General features: G+C 37.7%; 6 protein-coding genes across 6 annotated transcripts; all 6 read right to left on the minus strand.

Annotated features, from left to right (window-relative positions):
* Positions 1-3,039: 3,039 nt before the first annotated feature.
* Positions 3,040-5,130, minus strand: LOC110383754 (pancreatic triacylglycerol lipase). The gene is made up of 5 exons (XM_021344621.3): positions 4,969-5,130; positions 4,602-4,788; positions 3,912-4,306; positions 3,468-3,801; positions 3,040-3,131 (listed from the first exon to the last, which is right to left on the minus strand). Exons 1-5 carry the CDS (start codon positions 5,003-5,005, stop codon positions 3,086-3,088), a joined length of 999 nt encoding a protein of 332 aa, XP_021200296.3. The 5' UTR covers positions 5,006-5,130; the 3' UTR covers positions 3,040-3,085.
* Positions 5,131-6,331: 1,201 nt separating this feature from the next.
* Positions 6,332-8,959, minus strand: LOC110383757 (pancreatic triacylglycerol lipase). Its single transcript, XM_021344625.3, has 5 exons — positions 8,800-8,959; positions 8,311-8,497; positions 7,431-7,825; positions 7,016-7,349; positions 6,332-6,437 (listed from the first exon to the last, which is right to left on the minus strand). Exons 1-5 carry the CDS (start codon positions 8,834-8,836, stop codon positions 6,392-6,394), a joined length of 999 nt encoding a protein of 332 aa, XP_021200300.3. The 5' UTR covers positions 8,837-8,959; the 3' UTR covers positions 6,332-6,391.
* A 1,369-nt stretch (positions 8,960-10,328) lies between these two features.
* On the minus strand, positions 10,329-12,252 carry LOC110383821 (pancreatic lipase-related protein 2). Its single transcript, XM_064043536.1, has 5 exons — positions 12,136-12,252; positions 11,609-11,780; positions 10,924-11,318; positions 10,503-10,842; positions 10,329-10,382 (listed from the first exon to the last, which is right to left on the minus strand). The coding sequence occupies exons 1-5, from the start codon at positions 12,170-12,172 to the stop codon at positions 10,337-10,339; spliced, it is 990 nt and encodes a 329-aa protein (XP_063899606.1). The 5' UTR covers positions 12,173-12,252; the 3' UTR covers positions 10,329-10,336.
* A 386-nt stretch (positions 12,253-12,638) lies between these two features.
* LOC110383822 (phospholipase A1 member A) lies at positions 12,639-14,828 on the minus strand. The gene is made up of 5 exons (XM_021344732.3): positions 14,696-14,828; positions 14,065-14,278; positions 13,440-13,834; positions 12,991-13,330; positions 12,639-12,752 (listed from the first exon to the last, which is right to left on the minus strand). Exons 1-5 carry the CDS (start codon positions 14,820-14,822, stop codon positions 12,707-12,709), a joined length of 1,122 nt encoding a protein of 373 aa, XP_021200407.3. The 5' UTR covers positions 14,823-14,828; the 3' UTR covers positions 12,639-12,706.
* Positions 14,829-17,025: 2,197 nt separating this feature from the next.
* LOC110383799 (lipase member H-A) lies at positions 17,026-19,003 on the minus strand. The gene is made up of 5 exons (XM_021344704.3): positions 18,903-19,003; positions 18,416-18,602; positions 17,845-18,239; positions 17,422-17,755; positions 17,026-17,162 (listed from the first exon to the last, which is right to left on the minus strand). Exons 1-5 carry the CDS (start codon positions 18,937-18,939, stop codon positions 17,117-17,119), a joined length of 999 nt encoding a protein of 332 aa, XP_021200379.3. The 5' UTR covers positions 18,940-19,003; the 3' UTR covers positions 17,026-17,116.
* Positions 19,004-20,690: 1,687 nt separating this feature from the next.
* On the minus strand, positions 20,691-24,658 carry LOC110383800 (lipoprotein lipase). Its single transcript, XM_021344705.3, has 5 exons — positions 24,550-24,658; positions 24,074-24,260; positions 23,564-23,958; positions 23,137-23,470; positions 20,691-20,812 (listed from the first exon to the last, which is right to left on the minus strand). Exons 1-5 carry the CDS (start codon positions 24,653-24,655, stop codon positions 20,767-20,769), a joined length of 1,068 nt encoding a protein of 355 aa, XP_021200380.3. The 5' UTR covers positions 24,656-24,658; the 3' UTR covers positions 20,691-20,766.
* Positions 24,659-26,412: the final 1,754 nt, after the last annotated feature.

The following is a 26,412-nucleotide window of genomic DNA, read 5'->3' on the forward strand; positions in this document are numbered from 1 at the left end:
AAATTTTGGCTGCAAAATGAACCATATGTCAACGTCATAATTTGACATTTTTTTAGACAAGGCATAAACTGACGTTTAAAAGTTTTTGTGGTAAGACGGTTAGTATTTAAATTAAGATTTTTGGATGTTTGTACCTTAATCTGGCTTTAAAGGATAAATGGATTTTGATGAAGTTTCATATCATTTCAAGGTAGTAGATTATAGTTGAGAATAAGATTGACAAAAAAAAAAACTCTAGTCACAGAAAAAACTTGATAATGAGTACTTTGATAGAAATAGGTACTGCGTTTAGTAGTATTATCATTCAATTCATAGTACATTGGCTTTTCCATGTGGTCCCCCACAGAAGCAATCGGGGCGCGAGTAAAACCGCTTTCAAAAGCTGGTCAGTTATAGATTCATAATATTAGGCAATTAGCCACTTTTTGCTTGACTTTAACACATTTCATTCAAAAATAAATATCTACGTTTTATTTTTTGTATCTCATGACACAGAAGAGCTCTAGTGTTCTACAAATTTTATTTTGATACTAGCTGTTGCCCGCAACTTCGTCTGCGTGGGCAATAAAGAATCGTCAAAATACTACTTATCCCGTAGGTGCATTCCTTCACGTGACAGTATAATTAGGATTAGCACTTAGCAGTCGCAGAGATTCAATGATCAAGGTTGTGTTGTGGATGTGACCATTTATCTAAACAAAAGAAGTAAAGTTTGTGACGTCTATGTCTATGTCTATATGCTTTGAGTCTATAATGTTTGAGTCTGACAAAGCTGTCATTTGTACATTTTCTGCAGCTGCTGTGACTAATCAGAAGCCAGAAAGTCTGTCAGTCTTACCATGGATAATGTCTTGTAATGTGACTGGATTGAACAGATCAGATAGGTAGTCGCTCCAAGCAAAATATTGGTACTCGAACAGATTCGGCGACTGGAAGCCAACACCAACATAGTTGGGGAATAGCTGGATGGATGATGAAATGAGTCATCATCATCAGCAGGCGCATAGGGTAGGATAGTTTCACTTACTCACTATGGTAAGGCTGACCCCACATTAGGCGTGCGCGATCCTCGGGCGTGTGAGTAGCGCGGGCGTCGCTAGCGCGCTGCGTGAACATCGCGTTTTGCTGCCCTGCGGCATGTGTGAAGAGTGCAAGCGACGCGCTCGAGGCGAGCACGCGGCGCTCGAGTTGCGTTCTTACCCCTTCGCCCGCTATCCCCGCCGCCCGCTAAACGCCTTAGCAGTTAAACGTCAAGGAGAGCGGCGCGTGCGCGCTACCAATGCCGCATGGCAGCAAAACGCGACGCTCACGCAACGCGCTCGCGACGCACGCGCGGCGCCCGCGCTACTCACACGCCCGAGGATCGCGCACGCCTAATGTGGTGGCCTAAGCCGGGACTCCACCGAAATGTTTGCATTAGTTCACGAATAGGCAAAATGTACGTATCTGAGAGAGTCCACTTCATGTGTTCGTACTTGAAACCTGCAGTTTTGCCAAGATTTTCAAAATGTACGCTCGCAATTTGTCATTTCTTGGTGGAGCCAGCAAATCAAAAGAAACATAAGTGTTGTATACTGTGCGTCACTATCGCACACTGGGAAAATTTCGCTCTTGCGGAGGACGTTTATATACCATATTTTGTGTCACACGTAAACAGGACGACAGTAAGTATCCACCGAAACACTTTCAAAGATCTGATGAACGAACAAATCAGACCTGACTTGGTCACCTGGGGCCAATCAGAGCTCTATGAAGCGATCATATGCTTTGGCTCCTACTGTTATTGTGGTTTCTGAAAATTTATTCACCTCATTCAACGATGAATGTAATTCTGATGGTACTATTAAGAACACTTGCTTAGCGCAGAAGCTGACGTTGGCAGGTCAACTCTTTTGACTTCTCGAATAGGATACCATTGGTTTTTGTGCAATGCACACCTGCAATGCATTCTGGATTAGGATAGGATATAGGTGGATAGGATTTGCAACAGAGAACAATTCTGTCTTTGTAATTGAATGATATCAAACGTAGTTTTATATAAAAGGTGTTTTTTTAGACTTGACTCGGGTCTAACTGAGACTGTTCGTAATCGTGAACAGTGTATTAATTGCGATCGAAAGTTGAAAGTAAGCATGTCTCTGGTATGCGACGCGTATTTTGTACGTTTTCAGACGCGATAAGGCAGCTCCCATTTCTTATCTGCACTTTGTATCTGGGCTGGTTTTTAAAGCTACAGAAGCCTACATTATCTCACGCTTAGCAGCGCTTGCGAGAGATAGATCCTGATTTCTTAGAGGATTAAGTTTTCATATTTTGCATCAGAAAAAATAATACTACTCACTCAAAGTAATTTGTTTAAGGCCACCACATTAGTGGAAGATAAGCTAAACTATGTTTATGAAAAAATCCTGATATGAACTCCATCTGTAACTTTAAATTATAATTAATTGTTCCACTAAAGTCATCATTTTTGACATAATGTTCAAAAAATAATTTAGATGGCACCGTTTTAAATTTGGCTGAGATCTATTAATTTTCCTTTCATCAAGGTAATAATTATAGTTGGATTTTGATGTGGCACGGTAAACTGACAAACACTATTGAAATGTCTATCGAAAAATTACACTACGTGTTAAAATATGGTGAATTACGGAAAATACACAACTCCATCTATTGAAATAATAGTATATAAAGAATGTAAATGGTAATTCATTGTTATTTACCACCTCGCTTCTTGATGTATTTTATTTACCACAGATGGAGCTACTTTAACCTGTACTGTTTTGTCAAACAGATTGCGTGTCGTAATATTTTACATCTTGAATTCACTAAATTAATCATATCTTTTGATAGAGTGAACCGATTTCGATGAAACAAAGCCTAAGTAATACCCCAAGTTACGTAGAACTTTTGTATATAAGCATTGTCTGCATTAAATTCGTAGATTTTACGTGAATCCCGAACAAACAATCACTTTCTACAGATTTATTATATGTATAGATAGATAGATAGATAAGGCCATAAATTAAAAACAAAAAATATGGTCAATAATTTATTACAGTATTAAGTTCTTGAACTGCTTCCCTTAGAAAGGCCAGCTGGAGCCAGTAGAAAGCCCGTAGATTCCGTTTCTGAAATAAGAAAAAAAATTAATAAAAGTGTAAAACTACGCATATTATGTCAAAACAATGATAATGGTTAATACACCATTTCATTTACACATAGGAAGTGGTGAAGGGCGGGCGTTTTGGGGGCTGTCTTTTGTTTTGACGTTCGAAAAGTGCTGATTTTAAGCCTACTTTGAATAAATGACTTTTGGTTTTGATTGATTTTGATTTTGATTTTTGGTCTTTAGTCGCTTATCAGGTCCTCTTTTCACATAGAAATCTTTCGTCAAACTTCGTTATTGTTTCTTTTAAATGATGCTGAATTATTTAAAACCATGGAGAACAACATTTCTAACTTACCCGCGTTTTCCAATAATTCCGTTGCCCATATTGAAGGTGCCACCTGAGCACTGGTTGTTCTGAGCTTGGTTGATGTTCGAGCAGAGTCTGCCTACGAAGTGGTTGGTGCGCACACTGGATGCAAATAGTTCAGGCGCTCTGCTGTGAGAACAGGTACTGATCCAGCAGCCAGGTTGGGGGTTCCTGCCTCCGTTGGGGTAAAAGTCACCGTTCGCGATGCGGTCGAAGATACCAAGGAGTCCACCGTCAGTGTGGATGGCTTCAACGTATTGGCCATCGTTGCCGTTCAGGGCATTTGAGTTTCCTCCCCAGTTAGGTCCAGCAGGATCCAAACCTTGAATAAAAAAAGAACTTGAGAATTCATCATTGGTAGTATAAATAATCTAGATATTCTATTGCTTTTAAAATGTATGATAAAGAAAGAAAATGATAATAATGGCGTACCAGTGACACGGGCGGCACGACGGCCAGCCTGACGTCCAGCGCTACCCACGACGTGAGCTCCCAAACTGAAGCCAACCAAGTGGACATTGTTCCAGTTTCCACCAGCAGTGTTGATCAGCCACACGAGGAAGTTACCGAGGAATTGGCCAACACCAGGGACACCGTTTGCAGCCGTAATGTAGTTGGAGTTAGCGAGAGCGCGCCAGTCAACAACGATGACGTTGACATCCTGAACAGCGAGGAAGGCAGATGTGATGAGGGGGTTCATGGCGGAGTTTCCATTGCTGTTCCAGCCGTGAACGATGACTTTCAATCCGCGGTTAGCCCGGTAGTTGGAGTTCCAGATAGAGTTAGCGTTGCCGTTGACGATAATTTGAGCGTTGGTAGGATTTTGCCTGGAAAATTAATGAATACATAGGTAAACATTTTATAAAAAAAGTACAGATTACTTTAAAATGTGTTTGTACCAAGGTTGTTAAGGTTCCTAAGTAGAAAGATTTATTAATGAGCAATACTCATGATTATCTTCTAATATTTTCAAATTTTTATGTTTAGCTCCTCAGAGGACATTGTTTCACTTAGGTACCTATTACTTTGTCTGTACACAAAGTTTGTTGTACTGTACTTTAGGGCCTAAAAATATCGTTCCTTCTATACTAAATAGTTGAAGATAAAATCCATGGCACTTACCTGGTAAAAAGCCAGTATTGGTTGTTGGCGCCATTTCGTGAGGCTAGGAGTGCTTCGTCGGCAGGTTCGTGCAGGTCCACTAAGTGCGGTACTCCTTCACCATCAGGCATCCAGATGTAGCGACTCTCCCCCTCCACATAGTGGCTATTGTCTCCAGGGACCACGGGGATGGCGCTACCAGCGCATACTGACGATAAACAAAATATTTTGTTGTATTACTAAAATGTTGTACATAAATGCGATCATTTTTTTGGCATGTTGTGAGACTAACATCGATTGAATTTAATGTTTATTTTATGTAAGTAGGTGAATACGTAAAACTGTTTACAACTTAAACGACAGTGTATATTATTCGGATTTTACTCACGCGCTGTGCAAGCAGCTAACACTACCAGAAACTTCATGGCTGAGGCTTTGGCAGAATTAAATCACATCGTTCTATAAAAGTATTTATAAATCAATTTTTATCTTAATTCGCGATTTCCGCGGACAAGATAAGACTAATTCAATGATATAATACTAATTCAATTGATATAAAACATAATTTCTAGAATTCCGTAAGAAATTAAATGCAACCCAACATTTGATGATAAAATCAAAATATTTTATTCAAAAGTAGGCTGACAAATAGCACTCTTCGAACGTCAGAATTACAAGAGACAGCCCTAAAGACCCCCCCACCACCACTTCCTATGTGTTATTTCTTGGAAGAAGAATTGGCGCAACAAATTCAGATGCACATGTCTCTCCGTCTTGTAAAAAAATCTTAATAATTACAATCTCAATACCGATCTCAGATCGATATACTTATGTATTGCCGAAAACTGAAAGAAATCTCACTGTTGACCTGTTTTATCTCACTGCTTATGCTTAGCTCAGAACTTTTCTCAAATAAAATAGCGCACACCCAGCCCATCTTGTTCTGATGAACTTAAAAAAACAAATAAATGAGAATAAGTAGATATTTAGCCAGATATTTTATACACCAATTCGTTAGAATGTGTGAGATTCTATTTAATATAAAACACCTATATTTGTACTACATTTTGACAAATAAATTTTTATTTATTTCTTTCAGGAGATTAGAATGACGTAGGTAAGTGATCCTAGCCTTATTTACAAATGTTAAATTATCAAGGCAACTGCATAATTTAGTCGTCACAGCTGTCATCCACGTTAATTGTTGGACAAAAGCTCTAAGTTGAGCGCATTTGCCCAGACTCATTGCTCGGGGCTGGAATGTTTTTTAGCCCGTATTGTTTCTTATGATACGAAAACAGACAAACGCCTGGAAAACACAACAAGCAAACTGTTATGCTGTGACTTTCGATATTTCTACTCCGGAGTACTCCGGACAGACATGGAGGTGGTATGTTTTTTTCAGCTTAATACTCTTATGTAGTTAGCTCAATCCTGTTTTTCGTCACTCAGAAGACGATGCGACTGTTATTTCTCATAAAATATTGTTCTGTAGTTCTGACTTAGTTAAGTTTTCAATAGTAACTTAATAAATATAATAAAAAGCGTGTAATAATAAACAAGATAATTGCTTCCCGTAGCCGGATGGTGTCAAAAAGTATGTCCATCTCTCGGGTCTATGCTATCTCCCCCTAATTTTCAGCTTCAGTGGTTCAGCCACTCTTGAGTTATAAGTAGTGTAATAGGTAGATTTTTCAATAAATTGATATGTGGTAGGCTTTTTAATCATGTTTTCAATAAAAACAAAATAGTAGTTGTAAATAATTAAAGCTTTAATCGTTAAAACCCTTCAATCACGACCGAAAGGTTGTTCAGTAGGGCCAGTTGTTGCTAGTAGTCAGACCGTAGATACCGCTTCTGTAATGAAGAAATTAAAAAAAACATGAGTATCTATATAAACTAGTAAAAAAATAAATAAAGCGCTAGCATTGTTTCATGAACTTAAAAGCATTCTGAATAAACTCAAATCATAAAACGGCTCAAAAAAGAGTGTTTTATGGGCTTCTTAGTTAGATGATCGAATAAATGTTAAGTAGGCCAAAATATTGTTTAACAAATAAAAGTGGATCGTACTACTATTTTTGCATGAATTGGCTGTTTTCTCTGTGTCACGTACCTAACGTAAATTATGTTCAAAGTACAGTATCAGCGATTATCTCATGTGATTAATATAATTTCACCCTAAGCGTAATTAATTAGGTTTCGTTTACAGTAAATGGTCAAAAAATATTCATCATCTTATTTTGAATTACAAAAATGATCTCAAAGAAAGCAATTTCAGTCGTTATTCTGCAGATTTTAAGTAATTTTGCATATTTCGTATTTCTCAATGTACATGTATGTATTATGTATTGCTATGTTTGTATGAACAGTGAGATAAGTTTGAATGTAGGTACTTTAGGTATGAATGACCGTTCACTCATTATTCTGCTTACCCTCGTTTGGAAATAATGGCATTGCCCATGTTGAAAGTGCTGCCAGTACATTGGTTATTCTGTGCTTGGTTGGTGTTGGAGCAAAGTCTGCCGACGAAGTGGTTGGTGCGCACACTGGACGCGAACAGATCGTATGCTCTGCTGTGAGAACAGGTACTGATCCAGCAACCAGGCTGAGGGTTCCTGCCTCCGTTGGGGTAGAAGTCAGCGTTGGCACTTCGGTCGAAAATTCCCAAGAGACCACCGTCGGTGTGGATGGCTTCCACGTATTGGCCGTCATTAGGGTTCAGAGCATTGGAATTTCCACCGAATATGGGACCAGCAGGATCCAAACCTTGAAAAATAATAATTTTTGTTTTCAATAATGTAATTGGACGGTAAATATTTTTTTTTGTCAAGCAAATTTTATTTTTACCTGTAATACGAGCAACACGACCGCTAGTCGTACGTCCAGCATTACCAACGACGTGAGCCCCCAAACTGAAGCCGACCAAGTGTACGTTGTTCCAGTTTCCCCCAGCAGTGCCGATCAGCCAGATGAGGAAGTTTCCGAGGAACTGGCCAACACCAGGGACACCGTTGGCAGCGCTGAGGTAATTGGAGTTAGCGAGAGCGCGCCAGTCCACAACGATGACATTGGCATCCTGAACGGCGAGGAAGGCAGATGTGATGAGCGGGTTTATCCCAGAGTTTCCATTGCTGTTCCAGCCGTGAACAACGACTTTCAAGGGACGACTGGCCACGTAGTTGGAGTTCCAGATGGAGTTAGCGTTGCCGTTGACGATAATTTGAGGGTTGGTGGGATTTTGTCTGTAAAAAATGACAAATATTACTTATTGCAGATTTTTTAATATTTATTTTAACAATTTTGTTAGATTTGGTGGCTACAGACTAATAATTGTTATACAATCCATTTTATCACTCAATGCTTACAACACAATTAAGATAAAACAATAACACACTTGTTTGATAAAACAACTACATTAGGTATAGTGATTGAGCAATCGTCTATACCTAATGCTACGTCTGTTGTAGTTCAATTCGGAAAGCACGTGAAATTAGTGGGTTCCGGCTGTAATTAGAACTTCTTTGGCATTCGATAGGGAGCCAGAAAGTTAGACAGGCAGTATTAACTCGACGTTGAGGAAGGCAGATAGGCAGTCCACTCATGTTATTAATATTTACATGCTTATGAGGGGTTTTAGAACTCATAATTAATCCAGATATTCTTTCACATTCTGTCGATATTTCCTACTTTAATAGTAATGTAAAAAGTAGTGATGGAAACAACGCACCTGGTATAAAGCCAGTACTGGTTGTTGGCGCCATTTCGTGAGGCGAGGAGTGCTTCGTCGGCAGGTTCGTGCAGGTCCACTAAGTGCGGCACTCCTTCACCATCAGGCATCCAGATGTAGCGACTCTCCCCCTCCACATAGTGGCTATTATCTCCAGGGACCACGGGGATGGCGCTACTAGCGCACACTGCAAAACCAGATTAATTATTATATGTTTGTTTCACTGCATGGTTAGAAAGATGGTTGACACTTTGATTTGAGTTTGTACAGCTTTAGAAGTAACCTATGAAATTTTGTTTCTAAGGAAATATAAAACACTTATATACTGATACACTACACTGTTCAAAAGTTTTGTTAAACTGAAATATTTTAGTTATTAAGTTTCACTTTAGACTTTCAGTTGACTTCACCGGGAATCCCACGATACAAATGGAATGGATATATCGTTATGTTAATTAATTATTATTTTAACAAAATTATTAAACTTACATGCAACGAAAGCACAGAATACTACTAGAACCTTCATGGTTTTCAGTAGAGTAACTCAAAGGGGGACCGAGGAGCGTATTTAAATCAGTTTTAATCTTGTATAGACGTCAAACAATAAAGAAAATCTTCATTCATTGGGCTCGATAATGTCCTACGTTTGTTGTGATATTGATCTATCTATCCTAAATATCTTTGTTAATGGTTTGGATTAATTGATAGTGTACTAACTACTACGTAAGTGCGTATACAATTTTAGGATTCCGCTATGTGAAAATGATGAAATTAGCATCACTCCTTACGTATTGTTCAGATTATTCACTACTGTATATCTTCCTATGTCCAATTCAAATGTGTATTTGTAGTTAGGTATAAACACCAGTACCAAATCATCATCATACGTATAAAGAAGTCTAAAGTGAATTACTAAGTCAGGTAAAATATTTTTCTTCTATGGGGCTAAATCTGTTACCTATTCATTCGTAGATCAATTGAAGTAACAATTTCTTAAAGTAAAGTGTGTTGTAAAAAGAAAATGCAATAAATTATCATTGAACCCGATTTTGTATTTGGATAAACATGAAGGAAATGTAATCATCAATCTTTTATAAAAACAATATAATTTTCAAACGAGGTTTTGTTGTATATTGCCATGTTACGGAACACTTGAAATACATTTTCAAGTTAAAACCAGCTCGCAATTAGGATAATAAAATAATTAAAATTGTTTATTAGGTCCGTTTAATTAATAATTTGATAGCAGAAGCTATCGATATTTTGGTATCGCCGATTTTATTTTTTATCAGAACAATTGATTACAATATTTGTAATCTGGGATAAGTTTACAATCCATTAAAACGTATGACGAGATAAAACTGGAAAATTACGTTGATACTAAAACAATTAAGTGGGTAGTAATGACATACCTACCGTACGATATGTATCGATTAATCTGCCAATCCTCTACAACTATTTAACTTTTTCAGTTGAGCAAGGAACTCATTATTTTAATACTGTTGATGTTACAATTACTTCAAGAGGGCTTACTGTCTGTGCCTAGTGCCTATACATTACATTATAGGGGTTATGTGGTATTACTGCCAAATTTTATCAAAATCCATCTAACAGCGTTTTAGAGAATAAAACAAACGAATAAAGTGGAGTTAATGCAGTTGACCTAAATGTGGTCCCTTCAACTACCGAATATCTGTGTAAACCTGACGTAATGCCGTCAATTTATTCAAAGGATCGATAGCCATAATTTCAACACAATAATATTTTCATTAGGCACCTTGTATCAACATATTCGTAATTAAGTGCCTGGATACTATTGGGTAGCAATTGTTGCCTCATGAGTATATTTGCAGTTTACATGGCTCTACGGCAGAACAGATTACTTTTTAATAGCGCTGGCTATATCTATTCTGAGAAATATTGTTCATGAAAATGGAAAATTACTTAAAAAAAAATATCTTTTTTTTTGTGAGTAATGTATTTAGATAGTATTGCTTGAAGGATTTTCGTCTGCTGTGATGTCACTTTAGAAAGGAGCCGTATCCAAAGTTCTGAGTGCGTAGAGACCATTTCTGTGAAGAAGAAAATATTATGAGTATAACAACAAAAGGGAATAAAGGTGCCTATAAAATCTGTTTAGGTAAATTAGAACGGAAAAATATGAAATCAATCATTATAAATCCTAAACATACCCGCGCTTGTTCACAATTCCATTGCCCATATGAAGCGATGCTCCATTGCAGGTTCCGAGTTCAGCCTCCCAGATGTTAGGGCACTGTCTTCCGATCAAGTGGTTGTGACGCACGGTGGCAGCGAACAGCTCTGTTGCTCTGCCATGTGAGCAGCTGGTTCCTTGAGTCCAACACCCTGGCTGCGGATGCTTCCCACCGTTGGGGTAGAAGTCAGCGTTGCCACTCGGGTTCATGATGCCGAGGACATTGCCATCCGTGTGAATGGCCTCTACGTATTGACCGTCGTTGGGGCTCAACCTCAACGCATTAGTGTGCCACCTGTAACCAGCAGGGTCCAAACCTGCAATCACGAAGAATATAAAACTGCTAAGGGTATTTTTAATAATATGTGTGGGCCATAAATCAATAAGCAAATATTTACCCGTGATACGGGAGGGACGGGCTCCAGTCTGACGTCCAGCATTCCCTACAGCGTGAGCACCCAAACTGAAGCCAACGAAGTGGACTTGATTCCAGTTACCACCAGCGGTGTTGATCAGCCAAGTGACGAAGTTCCCGAGATGTTGGCCTACATTGGGGACGCCAGCGGCTGCGGTCAAGTAATTGGAGCTAGCGAGACCACTCCAGTCAACAACGATGACATTACAGTCCTGGACTGCGAGAAAGGCATCCCTGATTTGATGGTTCATTGGAGAATTTCCGTTATTTGTCCAGCCATGGACGATAACAACTAGAGGCCTGGCGCCATTGTAATTGGAAGCCCAAATTGAGTTGGCGTTGCCGTGAGTAATGATGTTATGGACGCTGGGGTTCCACCTGAAAATACGAAAAATATATTGAGTAAAAAAACATATGTATCTCGTCTTTATAAAGGCGAAGTGTCTATCGTTTAACGTAGGTTGTACTAAATCTTCTATATTTTTTTTTACCGAGGGGCTTATGGCTAAGTACAAGTCGCACGGTTCGAGCGTTCATAAGTTAAGCAACGCTTTTCGCAGTGGGTTCGAGGATGGGAGACCAAATTGTCATGACAGTTAAGGTACGTTAAATAGATGTTTTTTTTTACATGTAAGAAGACATCATTTGTACTTGTTGGTAGTACTTACCTAGTAAACAGCCAGTACTGGTTGTTAGCACCGTTCCTCGTGCTCAGTACTTCTTCGTCAACGGGTTCTTCCAAGTCTACAAGGACTTGTTTCCCCTCGTCATCAGGCATCCACACGTAGCGGCTCTCCTCATCCGTTTTTGGGACTTCGGGGATAATGTGGCCATAGCACACTTTTGACAAACAATTTTAATTAATCTAGGTTTATGTAAAAGCAATGCTATCATTGTTAATAGTAAAAGTTTAACAAAATTGTATGAATAGTTGTTTAGTTATGCACTATGCACATTGGGACGTGTAATAAAAATTAAATCGTACAGACGTATGGATGTCAATTTAGGCATAATAATTATAACACTTCTTGTAAAGCACTGATAATCAGCTGAATCCGGTTAGACTGGAAGCCGACCCCAACATAGTTTGGGAAAAGGCTCGGAGGATGATGAATAATAACACCACAAAAAACACACTTCAATAGACGAGTAGTATTTAATTGGATAATTTAATATTTAAAATGATTATACTCACAGGCTACCAGACCCGCTGCTATGAGAATAGTCTTCATTCTCAGTATAAGCCGATCGCTTCCGTGATTCACAAAATAATTAAGCTACTACGCTGATGTTTTTGGGATAAATGTCAGCTTCGCAGGGGTTTTTATAAATATTTTTATCAAAATTTTTAATAATCTGCTCATTCATCATCAGCTTATCATTGTTTAGGTTTTACCTAACCGCTAAACGACGATAAATATATAAATAGGTACCTAAGTAAAAATACCTAGAGCTGTCATTCAAAGAATAAAACCATGTTTTATGTAGCCTCCGACGGAATTTCACCCGCATTCCGAAGGTTCTACTTCCCGCACATGATTAATAGCTCGAAATTAGGTAATTAGGTACATAAAGAAGTACAGAAGGAGGTATATGAGCAAGAGAATATAGATAGATAGGTACTTAATTTGTGAGATATATTAATTATTTATGATACTTAAATAGTTCGTTATATGATGGGATTTAAATAAAAGTCTATTTTTCTGGTTCGATTACAAATTTTTATTTAAGTAGATACCTATAAAAATTTTTTAGTCAACATCCATTTAGAAAGGCCAGTTCGCATTCGTCCTGAGCGCATATAATCCACGCCTGTAAAACATAGAGAAGGTTTGATTACATACCCAGTGGGTCAAAAATAATAACATAAGTAAGTAAGAAATACGAACATGTAAAAAGTTTTTTTTTTATAATATAGCCTGCTAGACGGCCCCATTTACTTAAATCTTTTCAAACAAATAGGTAAATGTTATTGAACTGAAAAATAGTGCCTTGACAAAAGTATATTTGTGTTCCATATTGTTTTAGTTAACAGTAACAAAAAACTCACCCGCTCTTGCCCAAGTCTGGGTTGCCCATACGGAAGGAAATTCCATTGCATGTTCCGAGTTCAGCTTCCCAAACATTGGGACATAGGCGCCCAACTAAATTGTTGTTTGCTACGGTAGATGCAAAGAGTTCTGTAGCACGGCCGTGAGAGCAGGAACTTGGGCGTAACCAGCAACCTGGTTGTGGGTGTTTGCCGCCGTTCGGGTAGAAGTCAGCGTGTCCACTCGGGTTCATGATGCCGAGGATATCACCGTCAGTATGAATGGCCTCTACGTATCTGCCATTGCCGGAACTCAGCCTTCTGTTGTTATTATGCCATCTGTAGCCCGCGGGGTCCAAACCTGAAGTAATAAAAGTGAAAAATAAATGAATGAAGACTGAATTCCTCTAAAGTTCACTTACAGTTTAGAATAGGTACCGTTTGACATAGAATAGGTAAGTGGAGTTTACCAGTGATACGTCGAGGTTGACCATTAACTCGGCGTCCAGCGTTTCCAACGACATGAGCACCCAAACTGAAGCCAACTAGGTGAACATTGTTCCAGTTTCCACGTCCGACCCTGATAAGCCAGGTGAGGAAGTCTCCGAGGTGTTCACCAACACCTGGGACACCGTTCACTGCTGTGATGTAGTTGGAGTTAGCAAGACGGCTCCAGTCGACGACAATGACATTACAGTCCGCATTATCGAGGAAAGCTTCCCTGATTTGTCGGTTCATAGGAGAGTTTTCATTGTTATTCCATCCGTGAACGATAACGTTAATAGGCCGGCCTCCGTTGAACTGAGAACTCGTTAAAGTGTTGTCTTGGTTGATGACTAGCGTATGGTGGTTGTCGCGGTTACGCCTGAAAGAAAGACATGGGTGATTTTATTATGTATTTTCTACTTTATTTCTGCTTAACAAGGTACGTATTCGTGTTGAAGTGTGAAGTTCGTGATAGCTTACGAAGTGACATACCTCTAGAAGTAACTTAATTTGTAGAATAAGAGGCTCTGTTAATTTTGGTAGTTCACATTCTTATAAGCACTTCAAATTCATAGACAACATATCAAGTACATATCTATTTTTGCTCACCGGGTAAAAAGTCTGTATACGTTGTTCCTTCCATCCCTTTGACTTTGCAGCAGTTCTTCATCAGCAGGTTCGTCGAGGTCAACTAGGACGGGTTCACCCTGAGCGTTCTCGACCCACACGTAGCGTCCTTGTTCCTCTACATCATCAGCGTTCGCTTCCACGTCGCTCGCTTCCACGTTGTCATTCAGGGCAGGTATTACATGGCCGTAGCACACTGGAAATAGACAGGTTAATGGATTAGATAAATTATGTATTTTGTTTTAATGTTTTTGACATAGGTTTAAATTATATTCGGTTGATATTTTTTGGAACAGGCTGGACTTTCATGCTAATTTTAACTGTAACATTTATACATTTGAGGATTTTTAGCAATTGGAAAAAGGAAAAATGTAGCAGTAGTAAATACACCCCGTATTAAAATGACTATTCAGCTTTTAGTGAGGTGATGTAGCTGTTACGTATATTGTTTTAAGGAAATTAGGTAAGGTTAATAATGATAATGTTATAACCGAAAGAAGTTTGACTACAAAGGTTAGACCGGGGATAACATTAAATACATTTTTTACTGCCATCCGGGTTCGGCAATTAGTTGAGTGAAACCACGTGCGCAATATACACAAATAGTACTCACACGCAACCAGAGCTGCTACTACAAGGATAATCTTCATGCTGCAGCTCGTTTGATGAGTATTCGAATTTGCAGAGGGTTTTTTATAAATCACGTTATCATTGCGCAATTGATAAATAGATATCATCATAATTAAGTCATCAATCAAAATGTGTAGGGTGATTGCACCAATCATTAAAGTATTTTTTGACAGATGCCACCTGGTTTTATATTCCACTATATTCCACCCGCGGTTTCACCCGGGTTGGTTTTTATGACAGGAGAGGATCCAGCCCTTAAAACAAGTTGTGAGATTTATTGCCATCCATACGATAAGGTTAAAAATTAAAATAATCACATACTTTCACTCTTATTAAATTCTAGTAATCTAGTACATGAGGGAGAAAATAAGGGATTATAATAATATAGGGAGAGTACACGAGGGAATACAAAGGTATAGTACACAAGAGAGGTACATATGGGAATTACTTACTTAAGAAGTAGGTACATAAGGGAGTACATAGGGGTGTACATTATACATGTGATAAACAGATAAAAAGTGTGATCGTCCATTGATTCTTATTTACCTCCCCATCCATTTTCAGGCAAATTGCTTTAGTTACTATTATTGTCAGTTCCTCGGAAGGTGAAGTAAGGGTTGGAACGATTGTTAAACTTATTTGCTGTAAGATTATGAAAATAGAGACGGACAGCGAAGTTTTTTGAACAGGGCCCAGTTATTCCCTTTTGAGTACGGAGCCCTAAAAAAAAGGATATCCAAGCGTCAAATGAAAGTAATTACTTTTGATAATGATTGCAATCAATCAATGTTTTATCTCAAATTTTTGCTAAGATCATAATTAAAATCTATAATAGCAGATATTTAGTTTTGTTATTTTCTTAGAGTGTCAATCAGTTGGTGATTAATCAATGAATCAATAATTGACAACGATGATACTGATTCAGTAATTTGGTCACTATTGTTCACACTGACACAGGGGTAGCCACGAACGATTTTAAAAAAGTGAGTCATGTGTAAATGTTACAGACCTATGTTGGATATTTTATTTGTTCTGTTAATAATGCGTCAATGATTGATGCATACTTATTATATCATCGATTGATTGATATATAAAAGTATATTAGTATTCCGAAATACGGAAGAACTCGACATGACAAAATGGTCACTTACCCACCGACCGAATTCGTCAAGTGTTGCTTGACATGGTCGGAGGTTGTTAATTAACCAAAAGCAGCTGACAAAGTTTCAGTCAATCAAATTATTTCTATCATGCGTCTATTTAATGTTTGTAGACAGTATGCCCTAGGACTTATGTAGTACTTAACTATTATGTAATCTGTGCTAAGACTCCTTTGTGTGCCTTTTCATAAGTCAGCACAAGGTCTTGACCGAAGCCGGAAAGTGTCCTATGACAGCATGTATGTAGGTATGTGTCTTTACCATAGTCTCCATTTCATCACAATGTAAGTACATTATTTACTTAATTATACCTACACTAGCTATTTTTCAGCGGTTTAAACTTCCTCCAACCATCATCTGCTTAGCCTTTCCCAATTATGTTGGGTCGGCTTCGGCGTAACCGAATGCGCCTAGTAACAGTGCTTTATAAGGTGCGACTGCCTATCTGACTTCCTTAACCCAGTTTTCCGGACAACTTAATACCAGCTGGGAGAACTACTTCAAATACCGGGAAGAAAGTCGGTGTTACTCGGGAATAGTGTAGATTTGAAACAGTGAAATAATTTTTCAAATAACTTCAGTTGTTTCAGAGCCTTTCGGGTACAAACAAACAAATAAATAAATTTAAAAATCCTCTTTGTTTCCTGAGTATAAATAACTATATATGTATAGATAAGTGCAGTACACATAGGTAATTTACGCATTGCACATGCGGTGTTCATATTGTTGTCAATGCTCCTGTTCTCTCCGAATATGTGTGTAAAATAGGGTTCTGTTTAAAATTGTTGAAAGCGTTTTACTTTGTATTGTACCTTGCGTAATTAATATTGTTCAGTGACATCTTTATCTGGTACATGATCAATTCTTGAATTGAAATTGTAGTTATAGATTATTTTTTTTGTATAAGAAAGATAGAAGTTGCGCTACTTCTTCTTCCCAGTAATAACACAAAGGAAGTGGCGTTTTTGGGCTGTCTCATGTAATTCTGACGTTCGAAAAATGCTGTTTTTCAGCCTACTTTGAATAAATATTTTTGATTTTGAAAAAAAAGTGTATCGAAGATGGCGATGGCGGCTAGTGGCGATGTCGTATATTGTTAAATATCTACTAGTGTCTGTGTGAGGGGAAATGAAAGGATTACCAAAAACCAAACTCTGTTTTAAAATTATTTTAATTATTTAAAAATAATTAATCAGTAGCATAATTTACTTTACAGAAGATTCTATTTATTCGTAGTCCGTAGTTTAGAAAGGCCAGCTTGATCCAGTCCTGAGGGCGTATAAACCGGCACTGTAAAAAAAAAACAAATTAAGACAACTGTAAGACATGTAAATTTTTTAGTTTTTGGAAATTGCGATTACGGTAGAACTATCTCTTTTATTGAATAAAAATGTTTGAGTTATATAAGAAATTAAAAAAAAATGCCTAAACAATGTCAACTATTCATCTTTGTAATTCTGAATACCTGATAAAAATTCATCCTCAATTCTTCAATTCTTAAATTTAGAAAGTAGTGGAAATTAAAAAAAGTTATGCTTTCGCTACTTACCCGCGCTTGTTCACGATGGCATTACCCATGTGAAGCGATGCACCATTGCAGGTTCCGAGTTCAGCCTCCCAGATGTTAGGGCACTGTCTTCCGACCAAATGGTTGTGACGCACGGTGGAGGCGAACAACTCAGTCGCGCGGCCATGAGAACAGGTGCTGATCCAGCAACCAGGCTGAGGGTTTTTACCACCGTTGGGGTAGAAGTCAGCATCTCCAACGGCGTTCATGATACCAAGGATATTTCCATCAGTATGAATAGCTTCGACGTACTGGCCAGCGTTACGGTTCAAAGCATTGCCGTTGTTAGTCCATGAAGGCCCGGCAGGGTCAAGACCTGTCATAAAAAAACTCAGTCAGGTTTCTAAAATGTCATTGTCAAAACAACTTTGTTAATGATATGATATGACATGTATAATGATTTACCAGTAACACGAGCAGCACGACCGCTGACTTGACGACCGGCGTTTCCAACAACGTGAGCACCCAAACTGAAGCCAACGAAGTGGACTTGGTTCCAGTTACCACCAGCGGTGTTGATCAACCAGTTGATGAAGTTTCCAAGATGCTGGCCTACGTTGGGGACACCAGCAGCCGCAGTGTTGTAGTTGGAGTTAGCGAGAGCGCGCCAGTCCACAACGATGACATTAGCGTCTTGAACAGCGAGGAAGGCGGATGTGATGAGAGGGTTCATGGCTGTGTTTCCATTGTTGTTCCAGCCGTGGACGATAATTTTCAAGGGGCGGGCGCCATTGTAATTCGATGACCAGATGGTGTTGGCATTGCCATTGACAATAACTTGAGCGTTGTTAGGGTTGCGCCTGAAAATATCATATGAAGTTTGTCAAGTCTCAGATATTTTATGATAATTCGCAGAATACCTGACTTTGGTGCAAATACATATAATCTGAAGGCAGGGACTAAGAGATATTAAGCTGCCTAAAATACGACTATTCACCTCGAAATCTTGAAGTTTCGGATATAAATTACAAATTACCTGGTGAACAGCCAGTATTGGTTGTTTGCTCCGTTCCTGGAGTTCAACAGAGCCTGGTCGACAGGCTCTTCGAGATCTACTAGGACAGGTTTGCCTTCACCATCAGGCATCCAGACGTAGCGACTCTCTCCCTCCACATAGTGACTGTTGTCTCCCGGGGATGTGGGCAAAGCATGGCCGTAGCACACTTGAAAAAAATTTAAATATTGAACATGTTTTTTTTGGTTTTGTAAATCTTTAATCCGAGAAAATACTGAATGATTTAAAATTCAGTATGGCCACATAATTTGGAATTCTGCTACGACCCTTCACTTCGGCCTTTAGCTCTCTACACTATTTTTAGTACACATATTAGTACACATGTATTTTTAGGATGATATCAGGAACCACACAGATTTTAAACTGGATAAACCTTAAAGGGATAGCAATAAATCAAATTAAGCCAAATAATGAATTTTACACTATATTAACTGAATGGAATACTAACAAGCTACAAGGGCCGCCAATACAATGAAAGCTTTCATGTTCTCGATACTAACGGACACTGGTATAGTATAGTAGGCATGACAAACAGTGTGGTTTTTATAAACGGCTTTATCAAATAATACATCATGTTAAATCTTAATAACTTAATCTATATGATTTCTTGAATAGATTTTGGTATAAGATTATGTAAACTTATCTTAGGTCCAAAAACTGTTCGTTTCCAATAATATATCCGTTATAAAAACCACGCCCATAATACCTATCAATCATGACGCATTCAGATGATTTCTTAATTCTGATGATCACATTTCTAGAATAGTTAGAAGACGGGCTAAACTTCGCAAACTAAAGCAATAATGCTAGGAAGCTGCGCTCAAAGTTGCCAGCGATCGATGGTGACTCCACTTCGCGAGGACGCCGTTTTTTAGAGTAAATTTTACCTTTTACGATATGTAACACAGAATAATAATTGAAAAATAAATTTTCCCTATTACAATATATCGTATTATCATATTATCGGATATACAATGGATACTGGCTTATTAGTTGTTGCCATCACTGGATTAGCTTAATTATCAGTAATATCTGAGTTCGTTTTTAGACTATGACCACCCAGGGGACAGTGATAATTACCAATCATTTATTTTTAAGTCTTTTTAAATCAAAGTCAAAGTCAAAGTCAAAAACGTTTATTGAAAATAGGCTAGTTTCTAGCACTTTTTCACGTCAAGTAAATACATAAGGACAGCACCCCCAAAACGCCCCCCTTTCACCACTTCCTTCCTAGTGTTATGGCTGGGAAGAAGAAGTGGTGAAGAACAAACTTCCCAGCAACACAGCTGTCTATTACAATTTAATTATAATTAAATTACAATTATATAATTCAATATCATTTCAAATTATAGTCACAAAAAATATATATAAAAAAAACACTTCAGAGCTGCCATCTGCGTGTATCTGTGAAATAATCATTAATGTTATAATAAGCCTTTTTAATCAGATTATCCTTAATTTTGATTTTAAAAGATTTGTCCGTTAGTTCTAACAAATGAACTGGGATTCTATTTTAAATGCGTATCGTATCGTAATCGTTTGATTTGTTAAGACGAGTGTTTTCTTCAGTTACGTACTTTATTTTTAGCTAATTGTTTCACCTGCATCTCGAGAGAATTGCTTCTTGCCCATGCACCGTAGGGGAAGCTAAACGGAATTGGTTAATGCGATGTGCATTATGCCTACTTTAGTGTTTAATTATTATCTGTACTTTTATCGATTTAGTAAATATATTTAGGTGGTCGTGATTACCACTCTGAGTGACAAGGATTTAGGTACCTACATTAATCGAATTCTGATTGATGTTGCAAAAACAACTGTTATCATAAGTGTGACGTCAGTGCTAGCAATCAGTGTTTCAAATTTGGAACTGAAACTCGAAACTAAATGATATGAAGGAAACTCTAGATATTTTTTGACAATATATGTATACATATATACATTGATAGGTATTAGGTTAGATTGATGTAAAATGAAGATTTAGACACCATGTATACAATAAAAGAGACGTTTAAAAATAAAGCCATTGCGAGGGATGACAATATCTAAGTTACTCTTATAAGCTTTATCTAAGTTACTCTTTATTCCTATTCGTCATGCAAAACCCCCAAATGACGCTTTGGGATTTTCACCCTCAGATTTTGGATTTGATTTAATGGCAATGAATGATGATAGCAATGAAACATGATAGCAGATTAATATTTCTGGGTTTTAGCCCCCGGTTGAAATAAAAAAGGCTTTATTAATACTGTGTGTTTTATTCAGATTTTGTTGTAAAATAGCATGTTCGTCCAGATATTGATAGCCGTTGCTTAGAAAGGCCAGCTTGATCCAGTCCTGAGTGCATATATACCAGACCTGTAAAGGAAAACAAAATAAGATGTTAAAATTTCGCAGAGACATTTTCCTTCTTTCTGCTTTTTGTATTAACATGTTGACCGCCAAACAATATTTTTTTCATCCCACCATCTCGGAAAGAGTAGTTTTACCCTTTGATATCTGAGCGCAAAAGTCGTTTTTACACGCTTTTTATTAGCTTCACCTGTATGTTTGTATGTTTGTAGGTTTGTATGTTTGTTTGTAACCGACTTCTTTGGGCGCGATTTTGACCCACTTTAAACGGCCAGATTTCGTTCAAACTTTGTAGATTTATTGAGGACCGATGACAATACACTAATTTGATAAAATTATTCCATGTTTAACCGACTTCCCAAAAAGGAGGAGGTTACACATACACATCGATTACTCCGAGGTTTATAGACCGATTTACGTGATTCTTTTTTTGTTCGACTTGGAATAGCTGCCAGTTGGTCCCATAGTCGTCAGGTCAGGATCTGATGATGGAAACCCTGAGAAATCGAGGGCAACCTTCAAAAGTTGTAGGCATACATAGGGTAAAAACTTGACACTCAGGTGTACGCCTAAAAGCACTATTCAACTGTGAAGATTTGGAGCTGACCTGATGATGGAGACCAGAGAGGGTCGAGGGAACTCGACAACTGAATATGTAAACTACCTCGTGTTTGGCATTAATTATTTGTATTGACAAGACCTTTGCAACAGTGAAGGTTTGGAGCTGACCTGATGATGGAGACCAGAGAAAGTCGAGGGAACTCGACAACTGAATATGTAAACTACCTCGTGTTTGGGCTTAAATTATTCGTATTGATAAGACCTATGCAACAGTGAAGGTTTGGAGCTGACCTGATGATGGAGACCAGAGAAAGTCGAGGGAACTCGACAACTGAATATGTAAAATACCTCGTTTGGACTTATATTATTTGTATTGATGAGAACTTCCCACTTGTATGGATAGTGACAACTATTCGTATCACTGAAAAGCTTTAAATAAATAACCTTTTTACAAAAAAATTAAACCGACTTCCCAAAACACTAAAAAGCAAAAAAAACTAATTTTAGGTGCATCGGGCTACAAGTCGGTGGCAAAATTAACTTAGTAACATCCATTAGACACCGACTTCTAGACTTTTCAATTTGCAAAATATGATTTTTGTTTATTTTCTAGAATTTTACTCTACAGTCGATAAGGCAGGACTCGATGTTAATTTTTATTTCCAATAATTATCTTTAGCCGTTTTCTCTAATATTGTAAATTTTTTGTATACTAAAGAGAATTTTAATTCTACAAAACAAATAATAGTTTTAAAACAAACTAAAAAGTAGAAAATAAATAATAGTTTAAAAAAACTAAAAAACACGCTTTTTATAGAAAAACGAAATAAAAAATAGAAAATAAATTTTAATGAATTTAAATTAAGAAAACAGTGTTAAAAATTTCAATGAATATAAATTAATAATAGTGTGAATACAAAAAAAAAATATTTAGAAAAAGCGTGGGGTGCTTTTTAAGATATTATCGAAATGAAAATCACTGTAGGTACTCATATCTGTCAATAAAATATTTATAACTATTGACACCATGCACCCCACGCTTTTTTTTAAATAGATTTTTTTTGTATTCACACTATTATTAATTTATATTCATTGAAATTTTTAACACTGTTTTCTTAATTTAAATTCATTAGTTCGTTTTTCTATAAAAAGCGTGTTTTTTAGTTTTTTTAAACTATTATTTTTATCCTCTAGAGCGGCAAAGTGATTTGAATTTAGAACATCGTGTGTAATACTCCATTTGTGACAATCTTGATAAGACTTTTCATACAAATACATATTAAACAAATAAAATACTGCCTAAAATAATTATTCAATTAATTAAGTAATTTTTATTATTGTTTTTACATAGATTTTTAACCTCGTTTCATTTTTAAACTGAGTTTTCAAATAAATTAACTTTAATAGGTACATCTTTTTAATTTGACACTCATATGTGCGCGCCATTTTGTTTTAGTAATTTCCTCGATGAGGTGGGATGAAAAGTTACGTGTTGCACTCGAGTGCAAAGATTTTTCACCTTGTGCTCTTTTGATTCCCTCGCTATCGCTCAGGATTCTAATTATTGAAACACTCGCTACGCTCGTGTTTCAATTTTAGAATCCTTCGCTTGCTCGGTCATCAAAATTGAGCCCGCGGTTAAAAATCAACTTTGCACTCTTGTGTAACAAATAACTATTCCATTGGCTCTAGCATGTAAGGCATTTATTCATTTTCATTAAACATGGACGTGTAGTAGACAACGTTTTCGGTTTTGGTTTACTACTTACCCGCGCTTGTTAACGATGCCATTGCCCATGCGGAATGTAGCACCATTGCAGGTTCCGAGTTCAGCCTCCCATACGTTAGGACAGCGTCTTCCATTCAAGTGGTTGTTACGCACGGTTGAGGCGAACAACTCAGTCGCGCGGCCGTGAGAGCAGGTGCTGATCCAGCAACCAGGCTGAGGGTTCTTACCCCCGTTAGGGTAGAAATCAGCGTGTCCACTTGGTCGCATAATACCCAGGATATTACCATCAGTGTGAATGGCTTCGACGTATTGACCAGCGTTAGTGGCCAATGCGTTGCCGTTGTTAGTCCATCCGGGTCCAGCGGGGTCGAGACCTGCAGTCAGAAAAGTTTGTTAGACTTCCTTAAACGACTAATATTAAAGATTTGATTCATGAATTAATTAATGAAGCTTCTTATAATACTTACCAGTAACTCGGGAAACACGACCATTTACTTGACGACCAGCTCGTCCAACAACGTGAGCACCCAAACTGAAGCCAACGAAGTGGACTTGGTTCCAATTACCACCGATGGTATTGAATAGCCAATTGACAAAGTTTCCGACATGTTGGCCTACATTGGGGACACCAGCAGCCGCTGTGTTGTAGTTGGAGTTAGCGAGAGCGCGCCAGTCAACAACGATAACATTGACATCTTGATCAGCGAGAAAAGCAGATGTGATGAGAGGATTCATGGGGGAGTCTGCATTGTTGTTCCAGCCATGAACGATGACTTTCAAGCCACGGTTTGCCCGGTAGTTGGAATTGCGAACAGAGTTAGCATTGCCATTGACGAGAACTTGACCGTTGGTAGGGTTTTGTCTGCAAAAAATTATAGAAAATTACTTCATCGAAATAGTTGTAAGCCCAGATTTATTATACGAGTACATAAGCTCATTTATTAAACACTGGAAATATTAAAGAATGCAAAAACTACCTGGTGAACAGACGGTATTGGTTGTTTGCTCCGTTCCTGGAGTTCAGCAGAGCTTCATCGACGGGCTCTCTCAGGTCCACTAGGACAGGTTTGCCTTCACCATCAGGCATCCAGATGTAGCGGCTCTCCCCTTCCACATAGTGACTGTTGTCCCCCGGGACAGTGGGCAGGGCGTGGCCGTAGCACACTTTAAATCAATAGTAACTTTAAAGTATTAAAAACCTTAGATATGGTTGATGGTTTAAAAATGCAGGTACTCTAGGGTTTTCAATAAAACGATTAGGATGTTCATTAGAATGCACAAAACATTTGTTAATGTAATGAAAAGGAATCGTCAGATTTTGCAATTGAGGAGAAAGACACGATTTTTACTGTGAAAGAAGTTGTAGCTCAAGCAAAGGTTTACAAAGTAATTTTAAATTTGAATGGAGTTAACATTTCAACAGACAACATTAATTATTTAAGTTAATACTAACACGCAACAAAGGCCGCTAATACAACGAAAGTTTTCATGTTCAAAGCAACAGACACCACTGGTTTGGTATGTGATTTCGAAGAGGGTTTTACAATTAACTTTATCATAATGATACGTTAGCACATGTTTAATAGCATTATCTATTTGATCGAACTGTCATATTTTCTTAATTAGTTAATTGTTAATGTGTGTGTGAACAGACAAAAACTGGTCAAGACCGAGTCAGACTCGTGCATTGAGGGTTCTGGGATTCTGGGGATAAGGCCTTCCAATATTTTATACAGAACACTGACAAGAAACATTATTTGGAAGCATCAAAATTTGTTGATTAATGAAGGAAATAGAGGTGGTGAGCTTTTTATTAGTGAGGTGCAAGTAAGTACTTACCCGCCTGTATATTTATGTAGGTGCCTATTAAACAAATATGATCGCGTTAGAACTACATATAATCAAAAACGTTTGCAATGTTAAAATTAGGGATATTATATCCTACACCTGTTGCCTAAAGTTGATGTATAATTATACTAACTTTTAAAAGTCACATGTAGGTCAGGGTTCTCAGCACCTTTATCGGGCTATTCCGAACTATTATTTTTTAAGAGAAAATGAAGTCAATTATGATACAAGTTTTTGGTTTCATTTACTTTTAAGAAAACGTGGTGGCCTAGTGGGTAAAGGACCAACCTCTCAAGTATGAGGGCGCGGGTTCGATCCCAGGTCAGGCAAGTACCAATGCAACTTTTCTAAGTTTGTACGTACTTTCTAAGTATATCTTAGACACCATTGGCTGTGTTTCGGATGGCACGTTAAACTGTAGGTCCCGGCTGTCATCAAACATCCTCGGTAGTCAGAAGCCAGAAAGTCTGACACCAGTCTAACCAAGGGGCAACTGGGTTGAGGAGGTCAGATAGGCAGTCGCTTCTTGTAAAGCACTGGTACTCAGCTGAATCCGGTTAGACTGGAAGCCGACCCCAACATGATTGGGAAAAGGCTCGGAGGATGATGATTACTTTTAAGAAAACGAAAGATCTCTTTTTATTTTAAAGAGGTCATCCCATTATCTATATACTTACTTATCTAATTATCATCATATATCATCATTACTTCGCCAGGGGTATCTACTTCCACTCTATGTTTTCTTATGATCGATTGCTGATTGGTGATTATCGATTAAAAAATTGCAGAGTTGCTAGTTAAATGAAAACAAATATTATCTTAGTGTTGATTAGCGCAGGCGACATCGATAAAAAAAAAATGTCATTAGCCTTCTAAAACAAGCATTTTTCTTCCGAATTTGTCTGAGTGCTTTTTGGATTTTCTGTTGTAATAAGTAATTGTAACTCCTGTATCTTCTGTAATTGTAACTATCATTGAGTTGTCGTTGGTTAAAGAGTAAAAAGTCCTATCTTAAATTATATTCTGATATATTTTATAAGACCAGCTATATTGCTGTCAAACTCCATTATAGTCGCTTTTGTGTGAAGAAGTAACGAACATACTACGATCATTCTTTCTTACAAAGTTAATAAATTGGGATAGAAAGGTATGTATTAGTTAAGGTTTCTGGTCGGTCAACTGAAACTTTTTTACAGTTCAACTTTCAATTTTTTCTAGTATACATATACCCCTCCCCCCTCATATATATTTCAGTCAACGAACAAATATGTGGCTTTGTTTGTTTGGGTTTATCTTTAAGGATTATAGTCAAAGATATTATCTGTTCAATCAGGCGTAAGAAGTATGCCTTCTTTATATCTTCCGTTAGTAATTACCCGTAGCAAATGACACAGAATTCTTGGCGAAATGGTTCAGAAAGCTCGCTGGAACAGTGGAGAGCGAATACGAATTTGAGACAACAAACCGT

This window comes from Helicoverpa armigera, chromosome 3 (assembly GCF_030705265.1).
Source record: "Helicoverpa armigera isolate CAAS_96S chromosome 3, ASM3070526v1, whole genome shotgun sequence".
Lineage (NCBI taxonomy): Eukaryota > Metazoa > Arthropoda > Insecta > Lepidoptera > Noctuidae > Helicoverpa > Helicoverpa armigera.